The 27,864-nt window shown below is 49.5% G+C and overlaps 1 protein-coding gene across 2 annotated transcripts; it reads right to left on the bottom strand.

Annotated features, from left to right (window-relative positions):
- Positions 1 to 592: 592 nt before the first annotated feature.
- HADHA (hydroxyacyl-CoA dehydrogenase trifunctional multienzyme complex subunit alpha) lies at positions 593 to 27,817 on the bottom strand. Of its 2 annotated transcripts, XM_055809855.1 has the most exons (21): positions 27,668 to 27,786; positions 24,422 to 24,463; positions 23,203 to 23,244; positions 23,046 to 23,116; positions 22,104 to 22,237; positions 20,751 to 20,889; positions 19,622 to 19,741; positions 19,435 to 19,537; positions 15,958 to 16,080; positions 15,170 to 15,288; positions 14,384 to 14,440; positions 10,589 to 10,698; positions 10,170 to 10,304; positions 9,338 to 9,509; positions 8,533 to 8,619; positions 5,894 to 6,034; positions 4,572 to 4,640; positions 3,985 to 4,180; positions 2,989 to 3,103; positions 2,258 to 2,403; positions 593 to 1,100 (listed from the first exon to the last, which is right to left on the bottom strand). In XM_055809855.1, exons 1-21 carry the CDS (start codon positions 27,753 to 27,755, stop codon positions 955 to 957), a joined length of 2,355 nt encoding a protein of 784 aa, XP_055665830.1. In that variant the 5' UTR covers positions 27,756 to 27,786; the 3' UTR covers positions 593 to 954. The 2 variants fall into 2 exon arrangements, with proteins under 2 accessions (XP_055665830.1, XP_055665831.1); XM_055809856.1 differs by lacking the exon at positions 24,422 to 24,463 and having other exon boundaries at positions 27,668 to 27,817.
- Between the last annotated feature and the right edge of the window lie 47 nt (positions 27,818 to 27,864).

The following is a 27,864-nucleotide window of genomic DNA, read 5'->3' as shown; positions in this document are numbered from 1 at the left end:
AGTCAGATTCTGTCATGAGAGCTTTGAGAAATGAGCACATCCATGACACAAACAGAGCAGCAGCACCCAGCTCCTGGCCCAAGCCCCGCCAGGACACAGCCAAATGGCCCGAGCCTGGGGAGGGACTGCACCGCACCGCAGCGAGCCCAAGAGGCGGAGGCCAGGCCAGCTCCGACATTGGTGACAGGTGCACAGAGATTTAAAACCTTTTAGTTTAAACTGAGCTCTCCCCATGGGGGACCCTTCTGGCCTTTGGCTGCTCAATTTGCAATTACAGGCAGGTCCATCTGCCAGGATAACCCGGCAGCAGCACTCAGGACCAGACAAAAGAGCCCGAGGCTCCTCACAGACCCGGATTGATGGCAGAGGTGACAGAGCTGGTCTTTGTTCTGCACTGCTGCCATCCCCTGCCTTTCCCCCCCCCTCTGGCAACGGCCAGCAGCCCCTTTCTGGGTCTCTCAGCCAGCAAGCACAGAGAAGACCCCAGAGGATTGCCTGAACGCTTTATTTCCAACTCGAGTGGTTCCCTTCCTTGGTACCGAGAGGCTGCTGCCCCAGGGAGATGGGAGGAGAAGCAGGCATGGAGTCCAAACGCAGGAGACGGGGATTTATTTGGTTGGAAGCTTATGGAAAGGCAAGGCCTCAAGGCAAGCCGTGTGCTGGATGCTGCCTGCCAGACCGGGAGCTCCGCCGGTGAAACAGAAGAAATCCTCCCTTCCAGCAAGGAGGCACCAGGCCCACGCTGGCAGGGGACGGGGGTGCCTAACACACAGTAGCTGATAAGGCACTTGAAACGACTAGAAGCCATGAGGCAGTCTGCTGCCACCCTCCTTCCTTCCCTCCCTCCCCTGGGTGCTTTGGAGATTAACCTACAGGGAACAGGGTGTCGCTGCAGAGCCCGTGGGCCCGGCTTCAGTGGTCGGTGCATCATGGGCGGCTGGTGTCAGGCCATGCTCACTGGTGGAATTTCTTGCTTGGGCTGTTGGCATAGTCCAGCAGCAGCTGGCACGGCGTGAACTGGCTGCCGTAGACGGCCTCGTACTTCCGCAGCTTGTCCACCAGCTGTTTGGCTCCATAGGAGTCCGTGTACCTGAAGGGACCTGCCGGGGACAGGGGGGGACATCTGTGCTGAGGAAGCAAGAAGCACCAAGGTGCTTGGAAGGGCAAAAGTCCTGGATCTGGCCAATCCCGCCTGCTCCAAAAGAGACCTCCAGTCTCTCAGCAGGGCAACACAGGACTCTGCTCCCAGCCGGCCCACCAGCACCGAGTGGAGACAGACTCAATTGCTGGGGACAAACTGGGGGACAGATGACTGGCACTGGTCCTTTGGTCTGAGCTTGCCTCAAGAAGGCAAAGTGCTAGGTACTCTGCCGAAGCACTGCCACATGCCCAGGAGCCCCGAGTATCCTTCAGTTGTGAACCAAGTGTCAGCTCGTGCCTCACCCACTGTGCAGGCTGTGGCTGCCCACCACGCTGGGTCCAGAAGGACTTTGCCCGTGCTCTTGGCTGGGCCCAAGAAATATCTTGGCCTGCAAAGTGCTGTACACCATGGCTGAAGTCACTAGCTCAGCTCCATCTGTGCCACGTGAGGGCAGGCAGGGGGGAACCGCTGGGTCCCTGGGCACCATTTTTCGACATCATGTGCAGCATGAGACCAGGTTTCTAGAAGTGCTGCAAGACACCTGCCCACCCAGCCAGGCAAGTAGCAGTGGCAAGAGATGAGATACCAGGGCCTTGTTTTTCACCAGGCACCATGCGGCTACACAAAAGCCAGCCAGGCATTTCTTCAAAATTTAGGGCCTTTGCAAGTCTCCCATCCCACCTACCCCCCTGTGACTGTCAGGCACGGTAAAAGCTCTTCCTTTGAAGTTCTCACAGGAAGGGCTGACAAGGCTGGGGCCAGCATGACTCCGCCTTCTTATTCAAGCTTGAAGACGCAGCAAATGACCTGGTTAGAGTTCCTTGATCCCCACCAGCCACAGCTCTGTGAAACAGCTGTAGCAGCAGAGGAACTCCACAGGGTCCTGGCGGAAACATCTCACAGCAGCTCTCAGGCTCACCACCACCTCACAGGGCGGAACACTGGAGCAACCTCTCTGGCTCAGGCTTTACATGGGAGGACGCTCAGGCTTGTCAGACTGCAGCTCAAACCTGGCCTTAACAGCTGACTGCAGCCAGAGCCCACCAGGCAAGTCCACTACGAAGCTTTCAAGCCAAGCCACGCAGCCTAGCCCAAACCCCAGCTGCAGTAACTCACCTCCCAGGCATGGTGGGAAGCCCAAGCCGAACACAGCACCAATATCTCCCTCCACAGGGTTGCTGAGGATCCCTTCCTGCAGGCACATGGCTGCCTCGTTCACAAACCTCGTCACCAAGCGCATCTGGATGTCCTCATCAGTGCAGCTGCAAGGAAAGAGTCTGTAAGGGCTGTGCAGGTAATAGTAGCTGGATGGAGAAGCACATGAAGCCAGCGCAGGTGGGAGACAGCCAGGCCAAGGGCAGAGAATGGTTTCTCACTGGGGAGCGTTCCTATCCATGTGAGGATAAGGATTAAGTTCTTGATGTGTCATGAAGCAGTTGCCTAAGAATGGCAAAGGCTTGATCAGGCCAGATGGAAATTGCTCCAGGAGAGGTTTCAGCACCAGGCTGTACAACAGGTCCAACACCAGGAAAGTCATGACGGAGGCTGCACCAACCCACCTGCCTGGACAAGCCCCACCACAAGAAAAGCTTTCTGCAAACGTACTCAGGCAAATGCTCTTAACTTTGAGGACACCCCATTCCTGCTAGCACAGGCTCTCTAGAGCCAACAACCTGCCCATACACACCAGCTGGGAACAACCAAATGCCACCTGGAGTGACTCAGTGTTTAGCGATGTCCCCCAGTGCTGCCTGGCGCAGCCCTTGTGCTGCTGCTCAGAGGCAGGAGGAGCTGGGCAGGGGTGAGAGCCAGCCCACACCACCACTCAAGCATGCACAGCTACTTACACTTCAGGTTTGGCCGGCACTTTGAACCGCGCCAAGATCTCATCCATGCCAGAATTCACGTTCCTGTTCTTCACCCCTTCCTGGTAAACATAAAAGCCTTTCCCTGCCTTGCGACCTGCCAGCGATAAAAGGAGACAGTCACATCCTGCCATGCGTCCCCTTTGCTCCCAAGGCCTTTGCTCTGATCTTGTGACTCCTGCTTCTGTTAGAATGAGCAGCTCCTCCCAGCACAGGCACTGCCTCTGCACTTCAGAGCAAGCTGACTCACAGAGGTCAGAGGGAAGGGGGCCCATGTCTTGACTCCGTGGCAAGATGTTGCCACTCTGCCAGGCCCCAATGCCTTCAGTAGGTCCAGAGGACAGTCAAATAACACCACCATTTCTGTGGTTACAGCAGCAAAAAGACAACAGTCCCAGGGAGCAAGGGACAGAGGTGACAAGATCTCCTGAGCAGCCCTCACTGCCAGGAGTCTGATCACAGCCATGGTCATTGGCGGGTGAGAGCCATCATGGTCCAAGTGCATGTCCCACTGACAGGTGCTGCTCTGTCCTGGTGTGCTCAGACACAGCTGTCTCTGGCACCCAGTGCCACTGGTGTACAGCTTCTACCATGTGGACAGAGACAGAATTTTTCCTTGCATGGAGCTTCTAAAGCTCAGCTCAGGCTTGCTTCACTAGAGCATGTTTATTTCCGGTCACTTGCTCTCCGTGTCCCAGAGTACTCGTACAAGTTTCACAAAGGGGCCACACAGGTTTGGGAGATCTTGTCTGCTGCCTTTGCTCTGGGCAGCATCTTTGCCTGCTGCTGCTGTTTCTGCAAAGGAAGGTCTGGCTGCAGCCAAAGGTCTACCCAGGGTACAGCTGGGAGGGATTCCCGACCCATCCCCAGGGATGTTCTCTGACTGCTCTCGCCTGAGGCAGCAGAGGCTAATGGATGCTAGTGCTTTTTCTTGAACAAAGGGGAGACATGTTAGATTAAAACAGCCTAGCATCTCACCTAAGAAGCCTTTTTCCACCATCAGCTTGAACAATTCAATGCTGCCTCCTCCAAAGCGCTCGCCGAAGGCCTTGCCAAGGTCCTCGGCCACATGCGTGGCCACATCCACACCCACCTCATCGATCAGTGTGGCAGCACCCACCGGAAAGCCGAAGGCTGTAGAGATGGCATCTATTTTCTTTGGGTCAATGCCCTCCTGCAGGAACAGAAGGGGAAGCAACAGTATCTCTGGGTGACACTCCTGGAAAACCAGTGTGGGAGCAGAAAGCCCTTGCTCATCTGGGGCCACAGACCTTGACCAGCAGCCCCATTAGCCTTTTGACTACAGACAGGAGCAGTGTAATTGTGCTTGCACCACTGAGTCTCCTCTGGTGCCACGTGGGGAGGAAAGAGCCTCATTACTGCCCACGCCAGGTCTCATCAGACTACAGCTCAGCCAAGAGCAGGCTGGGGACAATCAGGAGCACCAGGGCTGGTGACCCACCTCCCTTCTTAGCCAAGGCTGGGGTCAGCCTGATCAGGTGCAAGAAAGAAGCAGAGTTTACACAACTGTTTGGTGGATGCTCAGTAGCTGACAGGATACACACCTGCAGAACTCGGACCACTTCTGCCAGCATTGGCCCCAGGCACCTCGTGGTGTAGAAGCCAGGCCCGTCCTAGGGAAGAGGAGTGCAGCAGGAAAGCAGGTGAGTACAAACAGGAACACAGCCTCTCTCGGCAGGACAAGAACTGCGTTTCACAGCCCAGGCTGCAGTTCAGGCACCGACATGCAGGGCAGGCACACCAAACACCATTTCTAACAGGATGTTAGTGACTGCTAGAATCACTTTTTTTCCCCCTGTAGGGCTCTGTAGCGTTTGAAGACCTCCATGAACTTACTCCCTGGAAGTTTCAGCCCAGAGTGTTTTTATGTGAAATAGTGCCTTGAGGTCCCAAGCAGACTGCAGAAACGCCCTTGCTTCACAAAGTCCAACAGGCTGATGAGGGAAAGGGTGCTCAGCACAAGTGAAACAGGCATAACCCAGTTGTTTCACCGCTGATACTGCTCAGAGTCAGGAAGCAACAAGATTAGCTGCAAACTGCCACTCAGGGAGGCATCCAATGGGGGGATGAGGGTTAGAGAAGCAGCACGGTATCTCCACTGGCCTTCAGAGATGCCTAGAGCACTTTTTGACAAGCTAGTTTTCCCAGCACCACAGGAGAGACCTGCTCAGCATTGCTGGCAACCTCATGCATCAGTGGAAAGACCAATCCAAAAATACACTCAAACTGCCTTTAGCCTATGGGCTGAACCTTCCACACAGCTGAAACAGCATCACTGATGCTTTCTACCACAGAGCACAAGACCAGCTCCATTTGGAGAGCTGTGTGTTCACCAGCAGCTGTCAGCCTAACAAACGACTCAAAGCTCTGGGCTTTCTGAGGCTCTGCTGCCTCCTCCTAGGGGCCACAGCAGTTTGCTCTCAGCTACTACCTTGCTGTGCAAGGTCTCTCTACACTTGCATGTGTATTTCTGCCCTCTCTTACAGAAGATCTAAATCCAGAAAGAGGAGGGTTACTGGCCACTGACCCTCTGTCCTTGCAGCTTGCCAGGGAGAAGAGGCAGCAAGTGTCTTGCCTGGACTCTGCTCCATCTCAGATGCCACTACAGACTTCAGCCTCCTGGAAGCTATACGGAACAGGACTGCCAGCTCCTCATGCTGGCACCTGTGCCTTGTGGCCGTCCATGGCTGCTCCAAAGGACACTTGAGGGATCACCTCAGCACCTGCCTTCTAACCTCCATTTTTACTTCTCAGCACAAGTAACTAATGCCAGTGTATTCACTGTTACGTTTCAGCTACCTCTCAGTGCACAATCTTGCCCTTTTATTTATTATCCCAGCTCATATTTTGTGCAGTGCTCCCTCACCTTTACCACGATGACAACCTTGCCCTGTTTGAGGCCAACAGCAACAGCAGAAGCAGCCGTGTCCTGCGAAGTTTTGTCTGTGGTGATGATTTCCAGCAGCTGCATTTTGTCAACAGGGGAGAAGTAATGCATCCCAATCACCTAGGCAGAAGGAAGAGCTCAGGGTTAAAACAGACTTTGGCTCCCAGAGTAATCTGCTGGGCAAGTCAAGTGTCCAGCTGCAGAGGGAAGCAGGCCAGCATGGGCTGCAGGACCCACCACCACAGTGTACTACCCATTCAGCCACATGCTTTACTGTATCCCTCTCTGACAGGAGTGCTCTCCAATTCCCTTTCTCTCCTTGGCTTTCCTAAGGACATGCCCAGGCTCCACAGCTCTTGCCTCAGTGAGAATTAAGGTACAATACTTACAGGACTAAGAGGGCTGCTCAGCTCTCTCTGTACTTGTTAACAGTCTTGCAGCAAAACCTGCCTGGGAATCTTAGCCAAGCCCAGTTCCCAGGCAAATTACAGGCTCTGCATGATCTGCAGGAACTATCGGAGCTGGCAGGGCAGCCACACACCTCACCTCAGTGGTGGTGCTTCTGGATTTTGAGAGTGAAACAGCAGTCAAGACATAGATGCTGAGAGGAGTCCCTGCATTCTGCTTGTGAAAGCTTTGTTTCTTTTTTAGTGATGAAGTGAATTTGAGGACAAGGCGGCATGTTTCCAGAAACTAATTATAGAGGTAAGTGCAGCCTTCATCTGGGAACAGCATCTAAGCAGAGATTATTCGGCTGCATGCCTCGCTTTAACATGACCATGTAATCAGCATGTCACCTTCATGCCTCCTGGAAGCTACACTTGGCACCAAGATCTGTATAAGTCAGAGTCTCCTTGCAGGAAAGTTGTATACTGCAAAACTAATTAAAGAAAATACGCTAATTAGTTTCCTATTAGTCTCCCTATAAAGAGTCATTACACAGACAACTTATACAGCAAGAGGATGTTATTTGCCAGTATGAACAAGTAAGCCTCAGTGTGCATTTCTAATGCAATTACGGTCCAACAGCAAACCAGGAAGAGGCTCACGAAGGTCACAGGAACCTCCAGCAGTTGGGACACATGTATTGTTACTCTATGACCTTTGCAGATGTCCACAGAACTTCTGCAGGAAGACAAGCAGCAGAGGCAACACACTGCCCTTGGGAGGCTTGAGTCCCTTGTAGGAGTTTAGGGGACCAGCCAAGGGTACCTGCGGTTTTGCCTCTGTGCAACACTTTCCAGCTGAACTCGGGAGCTTCCCTCTCCTCCCCAGGCTGCTGTCTCTCCATCCCACTTGTTTTAGAGGGGGAGATGGGATTATCTCACAGGGGGAACTGCTCGCTCTTCCCTGCATTTTCTGCAGCCTCAGGCAGGCAAAGCAGATTCTTTAAATGAGGGGAAAGAGTTTCCCCCTTTTTATATCAAGGCCACTCCAGACCAATGCTTAGTCCTCACAAGGAGGCTTCATCTGGTCACGCAGATCCCTCATGGTACTTCAGACACTGCAGTGTCATGTCTGGTCTCCTGCTGCTGCTCCCTGAAGGGTGCAGGTCTCCTGTAGGGCCAGTGCCACACCTGCCAGCCTCACTCTATCAGGTATCACAGGTACCCTTAGCAGTCACAGACAGCAATGAAAACCAGCATGCAGCTGACACCTCCCAGTTCGTGCATTCACACCCCTCAGCTGGTAATTCCACCAAGCGCCTCAGCTACGCTTGCCTGGGCTAAGGGATGAGGATGTAGTTAGTTTACATGCCGTTTAGACTGCATAGAATGGTTTGGGCTGGAAGGGATCTTAAAGACCATCTAGTTCTTCCCCCCACCCCCCCGCCCGCCGCCACAGGCGGGGACCCCTCCCACCAGCCCCGGCTGCCCCCAGCCCCGTCCAGCCTGGCCTTGAGCCCTGCCAGGGATGGGGCACCCACAGCTGCTCTGGGCAGCCTGGGCCAGCACCTCACCACCCTCACAGTAAGGCGAGGCATCCCTTCAAGGAAAGGGATGAAGAAGTCCTCTGCTCCAAAGCTCTGCCACAGGCTGCTATGTTGCCCTTGGTACCCTGTTCACATGGATCACAGAGCCAGACAGAAAAACGCACCGTCCCCTCAGGAGCTGATTCCATGGCTGACCAAGGCTTCAGTTTCAGCATCTCCAAGTTCAGTTTCCAGTCACTGACTTCTCTTCCCTTTTTGCTGCTAGGTTAGTGCCTTCTCCAAGAAGGAGAAGGCATTTTCCCATTGTGGCAAGTCACTCCTATGTCTGATTGTTTTACCAAAATGACGGAAGTCGTCTTGGCTGGAATTCTCTCAGCTTGAGTCTCTCCACAGCTTCTCTGCCCCCATGTGCATTAATGTTTCCTGAAGTGCAATGACCTCCCTGCTGCACCCTGCCTTGCCAACATCACACTCTGATTGAGCCTACCTTCATCACTCTCTCGCCTGTTCAAAGATCTCAAGCTCTTTGTCTAAAGCTTGCACTGGTGGCAGAGGATGAGCTGTGTCATGTTCTGAGGAGGAAGCAAAAGATCCCAGCGCTCACCTACAGCAAAGCCAGTTTGCCACCAACAGGCACCTCAGCGCAAAGTGGACTCATAGCAGGCATGTGGCACTGGGTACTCACCTTCTCTGGCCTCTTGCTAACAGCAGCAATTTGGCTGATTGGCAGGGCAGATGTGTTACTGGCGAAGACACAGTGAGCAGGGATCACCTGTGGCAGGGGGTGGAAGAGGCAGTGTAAATGCACAGGCTCCAGAGTCAGATACAGAGTCAGAGCGCGCTGAGAGGAACGGTACCAGCACCTGGTAACCCTGACAAACAAGACAAACTTGATTTTCTCTGTCAGGGCAGATAGCACTAGAAACTAATTCTAAAGCAGCAGCCCAACTCAGCCAAATCTGACTTCCCCTGAACTCTCCCCAGGCCTGCGATATTAGTCACAGAACCCCCATGTTTCTGCCAGACCACTGCAACCACATTAGACCAGCAGAAAGGGACTTCAGAAAGGTGCACAGACCAGCTCCTTCACAAATACAGTTATTTCCCCAGGCATGCTCTTGAACAGAAAAAAGCAGTGGCAGCAAGCTAGGGATAGCAGGTAAAGGAATGTAAGTTCTGGAGATACCAAAAGACATTACTGTTATATCAATGTGCTCAGACAAATGCAAGTTTTTTTGGAGTGGCTCCCAGGAGTCGGAACTGTGTCAGAACTGCCCCACTCAGCTAAGAACTATGGTCTCCTTATTAAGCAACAAATATCCTTAGCAAATAGGAAGACTGCCCTTGACACCCACCCACGTACTGACATAAGAAACTTGCACCAAGCACCAAACGGCAGCGCGAAGATGTGACAAACCCAGCAGCACAGGACAGGATGACCCTGAGCCTCCACTGCACAGGGGCCACATATGCTCAGAACCCATACTCACGGCCTCCACTTCCTTCAGCACTTTATGCTTGATGTTAATGTCCTCAAACACAGCCTCGATCACCATGTCTGCCTTCTCAAAGCCCTTGTAGTCCAGCTGGCCCATAAGGTTGCTGAGAATGGAGTCCCTCTCAAACGATGTCAGACTCTTCTTCTTCACCTTGCTGTTCAGCCTAGGGAAGGACAGTGGTCACAGCTCCTGAGCGGGCCAGCCCAGACTGCTGGAGGTGCACCACAATGCCAAGGGCACCCTTCCCTTCCTCCCTCCCTCCTGGAGCTGGGACCCAAGACACCATCTCCAATCCAGCATAACTGTCATTCTGCATGCTGGCCCCTCCTTCCATATGGAAAAAGGAGAGCCCTGCTCACACAACTCAGCTGGTACATTAGTCTGAAGGTCAGCTGCTGACACTCCTGACTATGCACAGCTAAGAACCATTACTGCTGAGCCAGGAGGACAGGGGAAAGAAATCCAGCTTTTGACAAGACTGACCCAATGCCTCCCCTGACATGTGGCCTTTAGGCAGCCAGGACGACTCCCTCCCCCCTTAGCTCTATAAGCTACTGCTAAATCTAAAAGCTAAAGCAGTCATCTGTTAGGTCATCTACCTACCTAAGGAGCTAAGGCTGAATACACTGTGCCTATTTTGTAGCAATATCCCAGCACACTGCATAGGGCAACCTTAAAAGAAAGCATTTCTGTGACATCTGATGGTAGAAGACTCCAAAGGAACAAAGGTGTCATGAAGTTCCTGACTGCCTGAAAGCAGAGGTGTATTTTCACTAAAGGCAGTCCCAACCCATCCTGAGCAAATTCCTTTTAACTCACATACCCCTTGAAGACCTGCTGCTGCCCTCTGTCCAAGCCTTGCTGTGTTGTGTCCTTCAGAATGGTCTTCAGGCCCTTATCCACGGAAACCTGTGCGATCCCAGCTCCCATGAGCCCTGCTCCCAGAACTGCCAGAGTCCTGCACAGAAAAGGACCAGGGGACACATTCAAAGCTCAAAATAGCTGAATTTCCATTGCTGCTGTCAGACTCGTACAGATCCTGTCCACCCAGGCACAATTTTTAGCAAGGTTATGCAAGAAGGTTTCACTCGTGGGCAAGACCTTCAAACTACAGAGGATCAGTCTTCTGGAGGCTGGAAATCTCCCTGCTCTGCTACACTGCTTTTCAGGACGCTAGGCCACTGGGTCCCCAAAGCCTTTTAGGAGAGGTCTTCCAACTGCTCCTTCAGGCATCCCACTTACTTGACCTCTCGCTGTGGTGTTCCAAACTTGTTCTTCTTGCAGAGCACCTGCCCATGGTAAAGCCCCATCAGCGCCTTGGATTCCTTAGTCACTGCAAGCTGGCCAAAACTCTGGAAGAAAGGGAAGAGAGAAGCAGAGAGGTTTGGCATTTAACAACTGTCTCACTTCCAGCATACACCCATCAAAAACATGGCAAGGGGAGAGCACAACCACCCATGTAGCTGCACAGACTAGTAACCTGGTTAGAAAAGGAAGAATGGACAGGGCACATATATCCTCTGCAGACACACCTTCTGTGCCAAGCACAGCCCACTGTGCACCACTACCTTCCCCATGGGATGCCAGAAAGCAGTAAAAGCCTGCTTGTTCAATGTCCTTCCTCATAAACAATATAATTTAAAGCACGGGAAAGAGTGTGTACCTCTCTAACACTCATATCTGGAAGGACAGGGGTTCTGCCAGGGAACAAATGCAGCCATAGTATTTCCACGTCCACCTCCTTCCTATCCACAGAATCATTCACAGCTCATTTCCACTCTCCCAGCACAGCTTTGGGAGGAGCATTCCCTGGCAGTTCACTGGCATGATGGTAAGCCAGAAGCGACCTGGCAGCCTCGGCCAGCCAGCAGCTGCAGGGTTGTATGAGATCAATGCAGGAGTCACTTCTACTTCCCCAGTGCCAGGACCGTATTTCAGTGACACAGGACCCTTTCTCCCCTGCATGCATCCTGCACTAGCTGGGGCCACTGCCCCAGAGCTTCCAGGTGAAAGGGCCCTGCTCTCAGGCTTTGAGAAAAATCTTTAAATGGGCCAGTTCTCACTGATAGCAGTAGCCTGATACTATTGCCAGATGATCACAGACAAGCAACAAAACCCAAGGCCTGCATAACTTCCCAGTACTCAGCATGAAACAGGAAAGTAGGCAGGAAGACAAAAGACAGTGTTAGGCGACAGAAAACTAATGTTGTCTGAGCCAAGTCAGCTGAGGAAAGCCACCAACGCAATGTAGTTTAGAGCCGGCTATATCTTCCTTCAACCACTGTCCTGTGAGTTCGAGGCTCGTTAAAATATCAGAAACACAAAGCCTGTAAAAGAATCTACAGCTCTCCTATCCTAGGGGAAAAAGGGAGGCATTAAACAAAAGACACGACACCGACATTTATTATTCTTTAGAGGGTTCTGGGAAAGATCTCCATCCTGCTGCTATTCTTGAGAAAAAAAACATTCATTCTTTTCTGTAAGGAACAGAGTATCCTAAGCCTTTTATTCAGCACCAGACCAAACGTGGCTGGAATGCATAATCAGAACAGAACCCAGGACGTCTCTGTTAAGGTACGAGACAGATAGCTACATCTCAGACCAGGATCTTGTCACCAGACGAGAACAAAAGGAAAGACTGCAGGATGTGACAGCAGTGTGAGAAGCTGGTGAAAGTTACAGCTAGTACTAGGGGGGTGGATGGATGGATTTCACTGGCAGTTAACGGGCAGCAACACGAGATGATCCAAACACAGAGATATTCAGACAGGAGTGTTGTGGGTCTTCTGGGGAGTCAGGTCTGCAGAGCTGGAGTACCCAGGTAACCACACCAGTGACAGCGCACACAGCCAGAATCACCTCTTCAGTATCAGAAATAACGCATTTGAGTACAGACATAGCAAAACTGGGACCAGTGAGGAAAAACTAATTAGGGGCAGGTTGTTTATTAAGGCATAGACAAGGGCAGAGAAAGGGAGGGATTCAAGATGGCTGAGGATGAACAAGCACGGGAAAACAAAGACCGTATGTGCATGGAATAAAAGGGTCACGCATAAGCAAGCCACTGGTGAGTAGGCTTGCCTGCCCAAGCCCATGACCTGCCCACCAGAGTCTGTCCTACCTCCATAGTAAACTCTATTTCTATTCTCCCATGTGTGTCACTAGCAAACTCCAAGGAGGACTGAATGGCATTTAGGACATGAGGTCCGTGTGCCAGCAGCTAGTCAGACTGGGCCCTGAGGCCAATGAGCTGACAGATGAAACCCCTAGAGCCAGCTACTAAAGGGCTGTGCATGCATGCGCACATATGTGCACTTACTGCTGCTGCACATGAACTTCAATTCTGATCAGCCCATCAGGAGGAACAGCATCGATCATCCACGCTGGCCATGCCTGCGAGGGGTTTGTGTTCATGCGGGTGTCAGCAGCAAAGGCACTGTGCTATCTGCGCAGGCAGCTGTGTGTGTACTCTGTGTTTGTGAGCATGTATGTGTGTGTACCTACACCTCAGCGACAGGACACCTCTTCTATGATTCTAATACCTGCTCAGTCTCACCACTGGCTGGACCTACAAAGGGGAAAAGCAGCACTCAGAATAAGAGGTGAAGTCTTCTGGGCCTTAAAACGCAAAGGACTTTATTACCCTTAACAGTCATTATTGGTGCTAAACGCAACTGATGTGCCAGGAAACTAAAGAATTGAAGGGAAAGTAAGAATTAAATAGAGACTCATTTCACAGAATCGCTGAACAGTTGAGGCTGGAAGAGACCTGTGGAGATCGCCTTGTCCCACCCCATTGCTCAGAGCAGGATCAACCAGAGCAGGCTGCTGAGGACCATGTCTGGCTGGGTTTTGAGTATTGCCACGGAGGGAGACTCCACAGTCTCTCTGGGCAACCTGTTCCAGCATTCAATCACCTTAAAAAAAAGGTTGGTTTGCATCCTGAAGTTGAATTTCCCATTGCAGTTTGTGCCCATTGCCTCTTATTCTGCCAGTGGATACCACTGAGGAGAGTGTAGCTATGCCTTTTTTACTGCTTCCTACCAGGAATTTATACACATTGGTAAGATCCCCCAAGTCTTCTCTTCTCCTGTCCCAGGTCTCCCAGCCTCTTCTCATGTGCCAGATGCTCCAGGCCTTTTAATCATCCTTTGCTGGACTCTCTCCAATCAGTTGGCCCCCAGCCTGAATTAGTGCATGGGGTTATTCCTCCCCAGGGGCACCACTTGGCATTTCTCTTTGCTGAACTTCATGAGGTTCCTGTCTGCCCAGTTCTCCCATCTGATGAGGTCCCCCTGAGTGGCCAGTACTAGCCAGTATGCTGAGTGGAGTGGCTACTAAGTAGCTAAGTTTGACCAAGGGATAAGGAGAGACAAGTCCTGTTCTAGTAGAGAAACTACTACTGAAAAAAACCCACCTAATTTTCAGAAGCACCCAGAATTATCAATGGGTGAAAAAGGACCAGCACAAAGTATCTGGCCTAGAAAACAGGACAAATAGCAGAACAAGCGTAATGGAGAATCAACACCCTGAACAAAGGTGATTGTGAAAAAGTGTGACAGAGTAAACAGAGCACTGGAAAAATGAAAGTTAATTCTTGGAGGAAATTACTTGTTTGCACCAAACTGCCTGAAAACACTGATGACACAGAGTGCTAACTCCCACATCTCCAGGTTACCTGTCCCATCTGACGACCAGAAAAAAAAAACCTAAACAGTGCTCAAACACAGACGAATTTAAGTCCTGTTAGGTGAAACCTAGATCGGTGAACTCTGTCTGGTTATTTCCCACTCAGAAAGATAACAGACAGGAATGAGAAAAGGCACAAACTGTTTTCACAGACAAGGAATCCTGACAAACAGTTCTGTTGTTCAATACAGGCCTTTTTCACAGACCCACTGTCAGAAGAAAGGGCAGGGAGTAAGACACCATTTTGAGCAGCCTATGATGAATATTATCCTTTGTGTGTGGTCAAACACAAATCCCCCCCCAACTACACAATTTACTGATTACTACCCAGGGATCTAATCTCCTTACCTGGGATTCAACGAGGTATCCAGCATCACGCCCCTGATCAAGACCAGTCTTCACAACCTAGTCAAAAAAGAACAATAAAGATACACCACTGAAGTCATGTTTGCCAACATCTGCAGAGCTATGAATCACCTTGTCCTTCTAGCACAGGATAGATGGCAAGGAGCGTTCCATCAGATTAATTTTTACACATCCCTTGTCGTTTCAGCAGTTGTCAGTAGGACTGTATTCCTGTAATGTCACTGTTCTCAGAGTCAGAGGGAGGCATTCACAGGTTTTAGAGAAGTCTTAGCAACAACTTAAATAGTGAAAAGTCACTTTAAGGATTCAACCATGGACAGTGTCTGCAAGTAATAAAATGCCTGTGTATCTCACGAGACTAACCTTCAAAGTAGCGTGTGGTTAGTGCTATGAAAAAGCAATTGGTATTTCCCTAGCTTCAAACAGGTTCAGCACAACTCTTTAGAAACTGTACAGGAAACCTTGAAAAGTTGCAGCTGAAAGTTTCACAAAGTATTCCAGCTAAGCCTTCCCTCAGTTGGGATTCTTGATCTACCCCTTACTGGTACCAAATAAAATGGTGATCATATTCTGGGAAGCTATTCCGAATTTATTTACATTCCTTCTTGCTGGATACACCACACAGCTAGCTCTCATCAAGTCTGATCATCTGTGAAGATCAGGACACTGTGGCTTGACTCTGAGGAAGGAACCATCTTCCCTCTGTTGCCAAGTTATCCCACAGACCCACCTTCACTACAGTTTCTTATGCCTCGCAGCAGGGGTTACCTCAATGATCTTTAGTGGAGCAGGGTAGAGTCCTTTGGTTTGCTTCTGAACTTTGCTCTCCACTGTCTTGTAGACTTGCTGCCTCACAAATGGAAGAGCCATGGCATAGTCTGTTATCTCTGCAAGACGGGACAAAACATGTCTCAGCACAGTGCTATATGCACAATCAGCCTTTAAATGATTAAAACATATAGATGTGAATTGCATATCTGCAATAGAAACATGCACCTGAAACTCAGCCACAGGTAACATGGCCTCCTCAGAAGGGTTTCTACCACTTGTTCCATGGACAAGCCTCATTTAGGGCTGAAGTATCCTCCTAATACAACTGGTGACAGACTGAGCTCTGGGGAGCAGCACTCACACAAAGATGGCATAGTTTCTGGGCTCTAGTAACTGCCTAAGGGCTCCGCTAAAGAGGGTTAGTGCAGAGCAGACCCATGTGCCTCTTCCCACTTGATTACACAAGCTTGGTGCAGAACTTGCTACTAAATCTTTGAAGATGGACAGTCCTCTGGAGGTAGCTGCTGCTCTCTCCCTGAGGCCTGGCTCCCTTCTAGTACACTTCAGGAGCCACCATGAACAGTTCTGGCAACACTACTTGAAGACCAGGTCTGCAGAGCAATGTTTTCTCTACCAACCCACCTGGCTTAAGAGACAATTACAACATGAAATAATTCCATTTTCAAAACAAAGTTAAGTAGAAGTACAAATATACCCCTGAGAAGCAAAGATGGATTATACTCAACTAGAGTCCCTTGGGATTTGGCCATGATGCTCACACTTACTCTGCATTAGCCCTTTCGATCTTTTGGTAGACACAGTCCTGTTGGCTAGTCCTCTGGCAAAGCCAATTGCTACCTCCTCCAAGTACTCAATTGTTCGTGCTTCTGGAGCCTTCGTGCCTGGCCCTGTGAATACAAAAGAAGTCTTGATGAAATGCACAAGAAGTTATCGCTGATGGATGCCAATGTGGAGAAGCAAGGATGAGACAGCAACATGATGTTCCTTCGAATTGTTACCACTATTCCCCCAACCTATTTGACTTTTCTTGATTATGAACAATGATGGAAAGGCTCAACAGGCACCTATATGAAAACGCCAAGGCATTTAATATACCTGGCATTATACAGAAATGCCAAAATTGCTCCCAATGGGAGCAGACAGCCATATGCACTTAAACATCAATGCTACTTTCATAGTACCGTGGAATAGCTTTGGTTGGAAGGGGACATGGGAGGCCATCTGGTCTGACCTGCCGCTCAAAGCAGGGCCAAGTTCAAATTTAAATCCTACTTTGGAATTGGATGAGGTTGCTCAGGGACATCTGCCAGTCTCTGAACATCTCCAAGGATGGAGGCCCCACCACCCCTCTTGCGTCCCTGTTTCAGCACCTGACCATCTTTTTGCAAATCGTGCTCTTCATTCCTCAACCCAACCCAAAGCAAAACATTTTACTTTGCATAATTGCAGACATGTGTATCTCAACAGAACCTGTGTCCTGCTTCCCCTCCCCCTTGTTGCACCTCTCCTTTCTTAGGCGGTAAGTCTGCACAACTATGTTGTGCCAACACTGTTGCTTCGTAAACTTACCGACAACAGTTATGAAGCACTGAGCCCCTGAAAATTACCTGTACTGGAGCCAATGTCCAATGAAACCTCAGCCTTTGACTTCAGGTGCAGGAAATCTCTCACTTGCTTTACCTAGTGCAACACACGGTAACACCTAGCCTAACTTAAAGCTGTCCCACAAACAACAAAGCAAGTCACCACAAAATGAAGTTTTAGCAACCTCTGAGGATGGGTGTACAATTTCAAGCACAGGACTTGTACCATCACTGCAGAAGCACAGAGTACAGGGTTGAAAAGGCAGCTGTGTGAGGTTGCTAGAGGCAAACACAATGAGTCATTAATGAAAGAGCAATACCCAGTGATTCTGCACAGGGTCACCACAGGGAGCCTGCAGCTAAACATGCAGTCTTCGGCTGCCCCTGAACTAGCAGAACAAGCCTGATGAGGCTACAACTGTATCCTTACATGTCGGCAACCTCATTAACCTCCACTATAAACTGCCCCAACCACACCCAGATGCTGCACAAAGTCCTCAGAGCTAAGAAAACACCAGTGCAGACAACTACTCCCTGACACAGGAGACAGTTAAAAAACAAAAAACAGAATGCCCCTGCTCCTTCACTTCCCACTACTCTCTCCCTCCACCCGAAGCTGAGGTCTTCAACTTTAAGATTTCATCTCTCTGCATAAAATCTTGAGAGCGTATACTCCACAGACCCCAGACGATGCTGCCTCTTGGAGGGTCTCTCAGCAAGCAGCAAGTAAAGGAACACATACATTTTAACCAGATCATGAAAGCTCCCTGTTGGGAAGTCTCACTCATACCCTGGCAGTAAGTCAGGGCCAGCCTGGGGGAAAACTCTCCAAACAAAACAGCATATTTCATTTTACTGGCAGCACAGAAAACAATCCAGAGCTGCTGTATAATCTATGTTTCAGCAATACACAGTGGATTTCAGAGAATTTATTGGAAATTTGAGAGCATTTGGGATTTCTGAGCCCAAACCTTACCAGCTTTCAAATTCTCTTTCCACCGCTTCAAAGCGACATGCCTGAGACCTTGAGCTTTAGTGACCTGATGTGCTACAAGATGTGAACACCTGACCACCTCTTCCCATTAGCTTGGGTGTTCAATGCCAACAGGCACTGGACTTTGATACTACAGCTGAAGAAAAGAACTGTTTATTTGTAAGTCTGAGCTATAAGAACTATTCAAGGCAAGGTGGTCAAACTCACATCTGCAGGTTTACTTTACTTGCAGTTGCCTCTCAACATTTTGTCCTAACCCAGGAACTCCAAGCTCTTGACTCACATCTGCTTTCTTGTATAAATGGCACACGCCAGAATTAGATCTGGCAGTAAATATATCAAGAGAACGCTGTAAAGCTTTCTGCTGAAGGAGGACTGATTGCACCCCATGAAATTGCCTCCTGGTTAATGCTGTCTCTCAAAAGCTTTCTACAATCAGTTAAAGCATCACCCCAGTTAAAGCTGCTTTCCCCCAGACATTGAGAATGAACATGTGAATACTCAGCAGAAAGCCTTCTGGCACTGGCTGCTATTTGAATGAAGGAGGAATGACTCTTAATGCTTGCATATAATTTGTTTTTGTGTTCCTATGTGCTTATCTAGTCTCAGCCAGGATTCCAAACAGCTCTTCAGAAAGTTCAGGTTTCCTTTAAGCAAGCCAGTGTAATCATTGGTATAAAAAGCCACATTTGGTGGCTCTGAAAAGCCAGTTCACATTTAAGCAAGTATAGAGTGGTAAAGTTTGTTCAAGCAATTTTAACTCAAGCCTGACTACCACTGATCCGTTCTAAAAGCGAGAATAGAGCTAAGGATATCTCATCCAGCTGAACACTGGCACACGAGACAGAACAGACAAAAAGGCTTCCCTTGCATTTCTCAGAGTAGGCAGCAGCATCTTTTTATTTTATTTTCTTCCACTACAGGAGCTAAGAGCCACCAAGGTACTCTGGCTGTGCTCTGCCTGGGAAAACCAAGCTCAGCAACCTGCAACTATATGGCAGTACCAGCTGGCAAAGTGGTTTCCATTCTGATGCCTGGCCACAGCTGCCCAGACTTCTCCAAGGCAGCTGTGGAGGGCTTGCCCCTCCAGTCAGCTTCTAAGAAAGCTGCCCTAGTGAAGAAACAGCAGAAGCAAGAAATTATTCACTAGCCTGCTCAGCAATTGGAAGTCTGCAGTTTGCAAGGTTTGCTCCACCCAGCTGAAAGTCAGTGGGCGATTCAGAGCACCTAAGCCATGGGAGTTGGCTTCTTCTCAAGATCTTGTCACAGATTAACACTTACAGGCTGCATAAATACAGACATTGGTCACCTATTCTCCTTTCATTATGGATTGTAATCTGTCCCTCTAACATGATAAATGAGGAATGCAGGTTCTTATCTGTATAATTAGCTTATGCAAGAGAGCCAGCAGGCTTGCCCTCTATGCTAACTTTTCCCTGGTCACTCAGCTTTAGCAGAAGCCTGACGATTCCAGGTCTGCATGCATACGCTTCTAAGGTAGGAATGGAGATTGCACTGCAGAGCATAGCAAGGACTTTGCAGTCCCAATACTCTGTCCCCACTAGACTTCTGGCTGCATGAATGGCTTCTCTACCCATTTCAGTAAGGTAGAGAGATTAACTGACAGGCAGCAGATCAGGAATCTCAGCGGCATCACGTCTGACCTAGTGGGTCCACCAACTGGTCAACCAGACCCATCTTCTTTGCTCTGTCAGCACGGATGTTCCTTCCCGTCAGCATCATATCAAAGGCAGCAGGAAGTCCCACCTGGAAGGGCAGAAAGGGGATTTCAGAACAGGAGCATGCCATGCAGCAGAACAGGCTACTATGTAAAGTTTTCCTCTTACTTACCATCTTTGGCAGCCTCTGAGTACCCCCTGCTCCTGGCAAGAGACCCAGTAACACTTCAGGTGTTGCCAAAACTGTTTTCTTGTCCTTTACTGCTATTCTGTAGTGACAGGCAATGGCAACCTTAGAAAAGGAAGAGAAAACTGAAGGTTTCCCTGTCAAAGGCCACAGAAGAACTGGGCATCCATCACAAAGGTCTATTACACACACTGCCTCAGCTTTCCTCCCAACCCTACTCCAGCTCCCTAATTCAACTGCCCAAATTCCCTCTGGGCTCACTTATGGCTTCTTCCAGCAAGAAGAGCACAACAGGCAGATGACAGCAAGCAGTTACAACATGAACATGAAACTACCAAACTGAGCCAAGCTATTTTAAAATCAAGGACTAAATTCATTCACTACGCTGACAGCATGGTCCCATTTACACATCAGCCATGATTCTTGGTTTATCACTGGATCACCAAGTCCAGATCTGACACCACAGTGCTTGTAAAAAGCTGTCACTGCTGGAGAAATCAGTACAAGACTGAAGCAACTCCAATCCCACAAGGTTATTATGCTTTATTAGTAACCTTGCTCCAGAAATTGCAAGTCTTTCAGTTTACAAAATCATAGATGGAGGTTATGAAGCAAATATTGCACCCAGTCAAAGTGGCAAGCTATGGAGCAGAGTACTGCAGGCCTGGGTGGAGCCTGGCCAGGTTCTCTGCACTCATCTGTCTCACAACAACCTTCTAAAGAATAGAAGGTGCTGGGATATGAGACTTGCTTCATCTGAAAAGCAGCAATTTCCAGCCTGGACTCTGCCAGCAGCATTTATCCAGATCCAAGGCCTGCTGGAAACAGCCGGTTTTCCCTGGGACGCTCTTATCTAAATATTAGCCTGGCCCACGTAGATTCATATTTCATTAGCTTGCTCTCAACAGAAGCAGAAAAATTAGCATGGCAGAGCCCTGAAGCACAAGCAACCCATTAACTTGCTACAAACTCATTTGAATGGATGTAACGAACCCCCATCAGGTCTCAAATCCCTCTCACAGGAAGTGGCCCTGCAGGCATCATTTGTATAGTTTAGAGAACCAGTGCTTATCAACTCCCACACCTGCTTGTCAGACCCAGAATTGGTCAGTACCTCCAGTCCTCCTCCCAGGCAGGACCCACTGATGGCAGCAACTATGGGCTTTGGAGACTGCTCAATTTTTTCTAGCATCTTCTGTCCTTCCTGAGAGAGCTGAGTCACTTCCTGAGAAGTCTTGCAGGCTTCAAGCATGCTGCAGTGAGGCAGAAAGGCTGATCAGAATTGGAAAAGCACTGGGAAAACAGCAGTAAAATAAGAAGTGCTTCAACGAGTTTGTTCTCTGTTCCCACAAAGCTCCAGTGACTGACAGGCAGGCAAGAGCTATTTCATCTCCTAGTCTTAGATTAACAGACAACACAGGAAGACTACTAAATTCAGTAGGTTAAGTCACTGCACGCTGACACTGGGCTGTGCCTGCAGGCAGTGAATGAGTTTCCTTGTGTCAGAGCTTTGAAAACCTTTGGGGGAGAGGAGGAAGGGTCATAGGAAGCCTCAAAGCACTTGCCAGGAAGGGTGGAGGGGGGAGCCCAGAATCACTTTTTAGAGGAGCAGATGGCCAGTCCTCTGATGTTGCACTGCCAATTAGAGACTCCCTGTGCCAATTATTCTCATGGATTCTAGCAGTGTTTGCCAGGCAGGCAAAATTCAAGAGGCTCGTAGTGTTGAGACCAGCAGACACCTCAAACACAGCCTGTTCTTTCGCTCTGCTTACCAGCTCTACCTATTGCCTCCTTCCCACCACAACATGTATCAAGCCTCTGCCCCTGAATAAGGCCAGCCAAAAAGGTTCTGAAGGGTCTATTTATAATTTACATTCCTTCCTCAGAGCTTTCTGGCTTTTAACATCTTTAAACAACTATTCTGTCCTGCCCTAGGTCAGGACTAGGAGCCAACGGCACTCCAGGTCCCAGCGAGAGGACCCACACAGGTCGTCCCACAACCTGCAAAAGTTATGCATGCTGAATTGCCTGGGAGGCTGCTCAGATGCTCCACGTGGCAGAGCGCCAAATCCTGCCTAATCAAGGGGCCATGCTGGCAGACTGCCAGGCACTCAAACTCAGCTTAAACGAAGTCCTGCATATAAATTATCTGCTCTTGTTGCATCCCAAACCAAAGGACAACGCTTATCCCAGAGCTAGTACAGGCTTCCTTGGCTGCACTCCAGCACGCAGGAAGGAGTGACCAAGTGTTACAGCCAGTGTCATGTTCCTCTTTATCAAGGTCCTAACTTCACTTGAGCAAGCTGGGCACTCTGTGGACACAGATTTCATTCCCAGCCTCTGCCTCGCCCCTGGGGAGATGTCAGCAACAAACTGCTCAGACTTCACAGCACACCAGACTGCTGGCCCCGGATGCTGGACTTCAGAGAAAGCTCCATCAGCATAATTTCTAATGCCCTGTACTTACTTGAGATCTGCTCCAGCAATGAAAGAACCTGGCTTTGAAGAGATGAGGACGGCACTTTTGACAGCTTCATTGGCCCAGATCTCATTCATTACATCGGTAAACTCCGAGCTAAATTGTTTGGACAGAGTGTTCACCTGAAAGCGGCAAATAAGCATTGTAAATAGGGAGCCCATGAGACAGCACAGTTTAACCTCTGATTCAGTACTGGACTCAATCGTCACATCATCAGAAAACTTGCACAGAAGACAGACTGACACCAAAAAGCCAAAACCAATGGCAGGCCTGAATGGATTTTCCAAGCCAGCAGGAGCAGCAGCTCTACAGCCTTTCAAGATTTGCCTTCTGTTGGGGGGCGGGGGGGGGTGTGAGACTAGGCCATCCAGGAATTCACCCAACAGCCAGACCATTACTTGGCACAATTGTAACACTTCTGGGGTGCTCAAATTGAGCCCAGACTTGCTATAATAGTTCATTCTAAGTCATAATACTGTGAGCAAAAACCCACACCTCCAAGATGAAGCCTTGCAGCAGGTCACCAAATAATCTTTTATTAAGATGTTTCTCCTTAACCTCACCAACAGTGGGTTTGTGACCTTAAACACAGATTTTTATGAGCTTCTAAGCTGTTTTTTTTTCTTATATAACAGACACTCTCCTAACTGTCTTGAATCCAAGACCTTAATAAAATTTAACAGTATCTTGTGCCAGTGAGAGACAAGTTAGCTTAGTACACACAAAATAATTCCATGAGGCATTTTCACATGTCTCATTAAACATCCTAATGCTCATTTTACTATTTCTACTTCGCTCACAACTTTGAAAGGCTGCATGTTAGGGAAGTTTTTAATCTCAAATTAGATTTTTCAATGCCTTCGCTGTATGACTGCTGTTCCTACCACTTCCATTGCTATGCCTATTAACCACAGCCAGCTAAAACAGTACCTTTGAATTTGGTGAATTGAAGCGCACAACGGCAACATCTCCTTTGATATCATAGTTAACGTGGGTTCTAGCTGGAAACAAACAAATGTGTTATCAGCTTATGCTCAGTGGATTTTAAGAAAGAGGATGAACTCACACAGAAAAGCTTTACACTTACTCTGAAGAGCAGTGGAGGTGGAGATGTTACGGCAAGCATAACCTAAAGAAAAGATATTGCAGGTATTAAAGGAATTCTCAGTAGCCTCAGCTTAACTCTCCCTTATTAATGCATCCTCCCACCTCCCCTCATGTGCCAAGTACAGCGTTTTGGAAAATCCCGAGTACAAGCCAGTTCTTTCTCTTATGGCTTGACCTGTGCCACCACCAGAGTTCAGTAGATTCCACACTACTGAAGTGACCTTCACAGCACAGATTCCACACTAGGGCTTCCAACAACAGCAACGCCAAAGCAAGCGCAAAGAAAAAATAATCAAAGCCTTCTTCCCAAAGAGCTGACAAGGTGAAGCAGGTGGCACCCAGGGGTGTTTTGCCTTTAGTATGCAGAGTTCAACGCTTCTTCACACTCTAAACCAGAGACATTGCTGCACTTTACAGAGAGTTTCAAGCAGGCAAGTTAGCTTCTCTGCAAATCAAACATAACTGCCTTAGAATATTTCTACAAAAACACACTCTTTCTGGCAGCGAATGGTGCCACCCCAAGTATTACTTCAGAGATCTCAGGGTATACATCTGGTGAGCAACAAAAAGAGCACAGCAAATATTTATTCTTGCCTCCCCATCTATAAACAAAATACTTAATCCATCTCTACTAATTGCATATGGAAGCATGTAGACAAACTTGTCTTGTTTCAAAGTACCCATAAAACTCAGGCCACGGTATGAACAAGATCCGTCTACAAGTGAAATGCCACTTTCCACCTTATAAATCCCAGATCTCCTTTTTCTAATGAGAAATTGTATTTGGCCTGATGGTCTCTCAAGACACAAATGAATCTCAGTTCAGCTGAATCGACCTTGATTTGGTCAAGAGAATCCTCTAGAGCAGATCTAGGCTGAATCCCTGCCAAAGCTGCTTTAAGTCTGAAATCTAGTAAAAGCGTTACATATGCGCATCTACCAACTGGAACACAGCCATTTAACTAGGGGAAAACTACCGCTCAATGCTGATAAAATGTTTAGGAATGAAACATTCCCATTCTCAGCAGCAAGAAGACAGAAAATCCAATACAGGGAAAACAAGCTTAAAACCTCAGCCTGCACCTCACCAACAGGTGCTTCCTCTCCCTACAGCCCCGTGACACTGGGTCAGGGCTGGAGCGCCACTGCACTTCGGCCCTTTTTCCACTTCGTCTCCAGTGCTGGCAGTAGGGACTGACCTTTGTGCTCCATTCCCTGAGCCCAGGATACACGGTGCGACGCTGTGGGGATGGAAATTCAGTGTCAGTCTGTCCGGGTGAACAGATTTGGGTATACATGTGGCTGTCATGTGCCCACAATATCATTTTATAAACAAAGAGTGAACTGCTTTCCACTCCAAAGCTACTTTAAAGTATTTTTTGCCTAGAACAATATCCAGATTGTGATTTCTGTAGCCAACATTAATTTTCTGAAACCTTTTGTGCGCTAAGGTCAGGTACACCTGAAAATAACCACCAATATTTACTTCCCCACAAAACCAGGCATGGTCCGACAACAATTTCTCTGCTGACAGATGCTCCTCAGCAGAATATGATGCTATTAACAGCAGCATTTTAACCCAATAAAAGCCACACAGCCCCACTGCTTTAAAAAGAAGGCAAGGACTGAACTCTTACTGAATTCATTCCCTTCAATCCTGCATGGCTACACATGGCAAGGCACAGCAGGAAGGAGAATTAGACCAAACAAATCTCAGCTGCAAGGAAAGTGATAATGTTTTTCTTCCACACCCTCAGCCAGGCATCTGCTGAGGCTGGGATGTGGGAACATTTACTGAGAGCAAGGCATTGACTACGTAGTAAAAAATACATCGTGTGCAAAACAGACAACGTCAATTAAAAATGGAATGGATTAATTAACCTTTTCCTATGGTCTAACATGCTTTCCTCTTTCATATCAGTTTCCAAACAAACTGCTTCCATGAAAACATTAAACCTTGAATTCCATTTTGCCTTTGAGTTCTAGCAAAACAAGAGATATGAAGGAGGGAAAAAAAATATATCAAGGGCACAACTGAACACATCTCACTACATTTTAATATAGACTCTTTTGGGAAAGGTACTGTCATCAGAGTAACAGCTGCTTCATATTTAAGTGAGGCTGCTTTAGCCCGACAGTATTTTATTTTAGAGGCCAGAATATTTGTGGAAAACATCTTCCATGTCTACGACTAAAAGCACAGTTACTTGGTCACAGTCACAGCACATCTGCTTTAGACATTGATTCATTCAGCAGTACGATGGTAACTTGCCAAGACTGGAGCCAGAAAAATCCCCCTTCAGAGCGCTTAAGGAAGCGGCAGCAGGCCAGATGCATGCTTCCACTATTTCACTTACATTCATTCTAGAATTAAAAGCCTTGAATATTGATCCCGTTTTCACTACTTCACTCACTCCAATTAAAAGACCATCTAAACACAGGGATGCCGACACTTCAGACAGCTGCTCTCAGGATTTTGCCATGAATTTGGATGCAGCAGAGAATGGAAAACACCCCTTTCACACACCCCAGCCAGGACTGGTTTCTTCCCACTTTCTCTTTCCTCTGTTATTTCCTCAGCTGCCTCCCTGTCCAGCACTTCCCCTTCCCACCCTTCCACTCACCCAGACGTGGCATGCCCCTTGAAGTGGGAACAGCATCCATGGATAGTCAGGGGAAAAGCCTTCCTGCAGTCCTGGACCAAGACAAGCACCAGCAGAGCAAGCCAGCTGAAGCTTAGGATGACCACCCACACCTTCAGCCTGTATCTGCGAGCTGATGGCACAGAGTGCCAAACTGCGAGCCGTGAGACAGGAAAGTTTTGGCAAACTAAGTTTTCCTATCCCCTCTGGGAACCTGCTAGCCCATGGCATGTGGCTCAGCAGGTACAGCCAGCTGTCGAGCTCATGCTGTCTGCTTGCTGCCTTTTGCATGCTTTTTGGCCTGCCCTAGCGAGCTTTGCATCCAGTTTAACAAACAATTTGTTATGGCAGAACAACATTATTAATTATGGTGAGTGACAGCATCCTCACAGCTCCAGGACTGTATGCAATGAAGAATTTTGCCAGTTATAACAAGAGTCCAACCAATGACAGCCTGAGCACTCACTGGAGTTACCACAGTTCTGCTTGTTACAGACTGCAGCACCCTGCTCCTTGAGCAACCAGCTCAAGTAAAACCTTGCTCCAACACCACACATAAGACGGGTGCTATTTAGGCTGAAAAAGTCCTTTAAGACCATTGAGTCCAACCACTAACTTAGCACTGCCAAGTCCAGGTTTAGGTTTAAATGAAGCACTGCTAGATTTCAGGTCAACATTGATACCAGATCCTGAAGCCCTTCAAAGTGCAGAAACAAGAACTGGTTTCCAGTGCCTCTAGGACTTGCCCTTTAGCTTTGCTAGGGGTACCTGGTGACTCCTCGCTTTGGAAGCTCTGCAAGGAAGCACCACAACCCAGTACTCCAAGCAAGCAAGAGACTACCAAGGCAAGGCCCCACCTGGGTTGCAGATCACAAGGGAGCATTAGTCAATGGCTGAAATGTCTGTGTACCAAAATGAACAGATTGTGGGGCACCTGGAAATGCTAAAAGTGCCTGGGGGCATTCTTCCCATGGTGCAGGGATGTGGGGATATCCCCTTCCCACTGACATGCCTTCGTGGCTGGAGGACAGCCCCAGGATCCAGACATCCAACGACACGGGGACACCCCCACCCGGCCAGGCATGCAAACTGGGGCACTGGGGACACGCATATACATAAGGACATTCTCTCCCGGGGGATCATCTCAGGTGCCAAGGACAATCCTGACTGGAGGGTCTGTGTCCGGCCTCTCCCCCCCCCTGCAATGCAGGGTCACAGGGACCCCCCAGAGCCATACGCACATTCCCAAAATACGCGAGGACAGAGGGGCCGCGGCCAGGCACAGGAAAGCCAGCCTGCCGGGGGGGACACCACCCGGGGGGGCACCACCCACCCCGTGGCCTCCCAGAACACTGAGGCACCGAGCCCCGCCCTGGGGAAACCTCGGCAGAATGGGTTAGGCACAGACCAAGGATCCCCCTGCGCGATTCCCTGGCCGTGGGGACGACATCCCTTCCACGGGACACATACACACGCAGGGACACCCCCGCGGGGGCAGCCCCCACCCCACAGCTCCCCCAGGGAGAACCCCCGCCCTGTTCCTCAGAGACCCTTCCCCGCTTCTCACACGCCGTACGCTGACAGCCGAGGCCACACCACCCGGTGACCCCCTCCGTGACACCCTGCCCTCCGCCCCCCACCCCCACGCGTGGGCACACCGCCCCGCGCCACCCTGCTCAGCGCCACCCCGTCCCTCACGCGTGGATATCCCACCCCGAGAGACCGCGCCCATTCCCACCACCTGCCCCCCGCTCCCCTCCGGCGCAGGAGGCGGCAGCCACCGCCCCGGAGGCGCCAGCTCACCCGCGGGCGGTGGGTGGCGGGACGGGCCGTACTTGGCGGCGGCCGCGAAGCGCCTCAGGCTGCCGACAGCGCGCACCGCGGCCGCCATCTTAGCTGCGCGCGAGGTCGAATGAGGGAGAGGCCGCCCGGGGGCTTGGCCGCGCCGTGCCCGCCAGCCCCGCCCCGCCCGCGGCTGTCCGCGGCGCTGCCTGTTCCCT

This window comes from Falco peregrinus, chromosome 7, assembly GCF_023634155.1.
Source record: "Falco peregrinus isolate bFalPer1 chromosome 7, bFalPer1.pri, whole genome shotgun sequence".
NCBI lineage: Eukaryota > Metazoa > Chordata > Aves > Falconiformes > Falconidae > Falco > Falco peregrinus.
This window is presented reverse-complemented; position numbering and strand designations above follow the sequence as displayed.

What these genes read in the sequence shown, in the direction of transcription:
- HADHA (XM_055809855.1), bottom strand. Translation starts at nt 27,755, where the DNA reads ATGGCGGCCGCGGTGCGCGCTGTCGGCAGCCTGAGGCGCTTCGCGGCC. An exon ending in CCGCCACCCACCGCCCGCGG is followed by an intron (nt 24,464 to 27,667) that starts GTGAGCTGGCGC and finishes CCATCCCCACAG; the next exon opens with CGTCGCACCGTGTATCCTGG. An exon ending in AGGTTGTCATCGTGGTAAAG is followed by an intron (nt 4,641 to 5,893) that starts GTGAGGGAGCAC and finishes CCTCTTCCCTAG; the next exon opens with GACGGGCCTGGCTTCTACAC.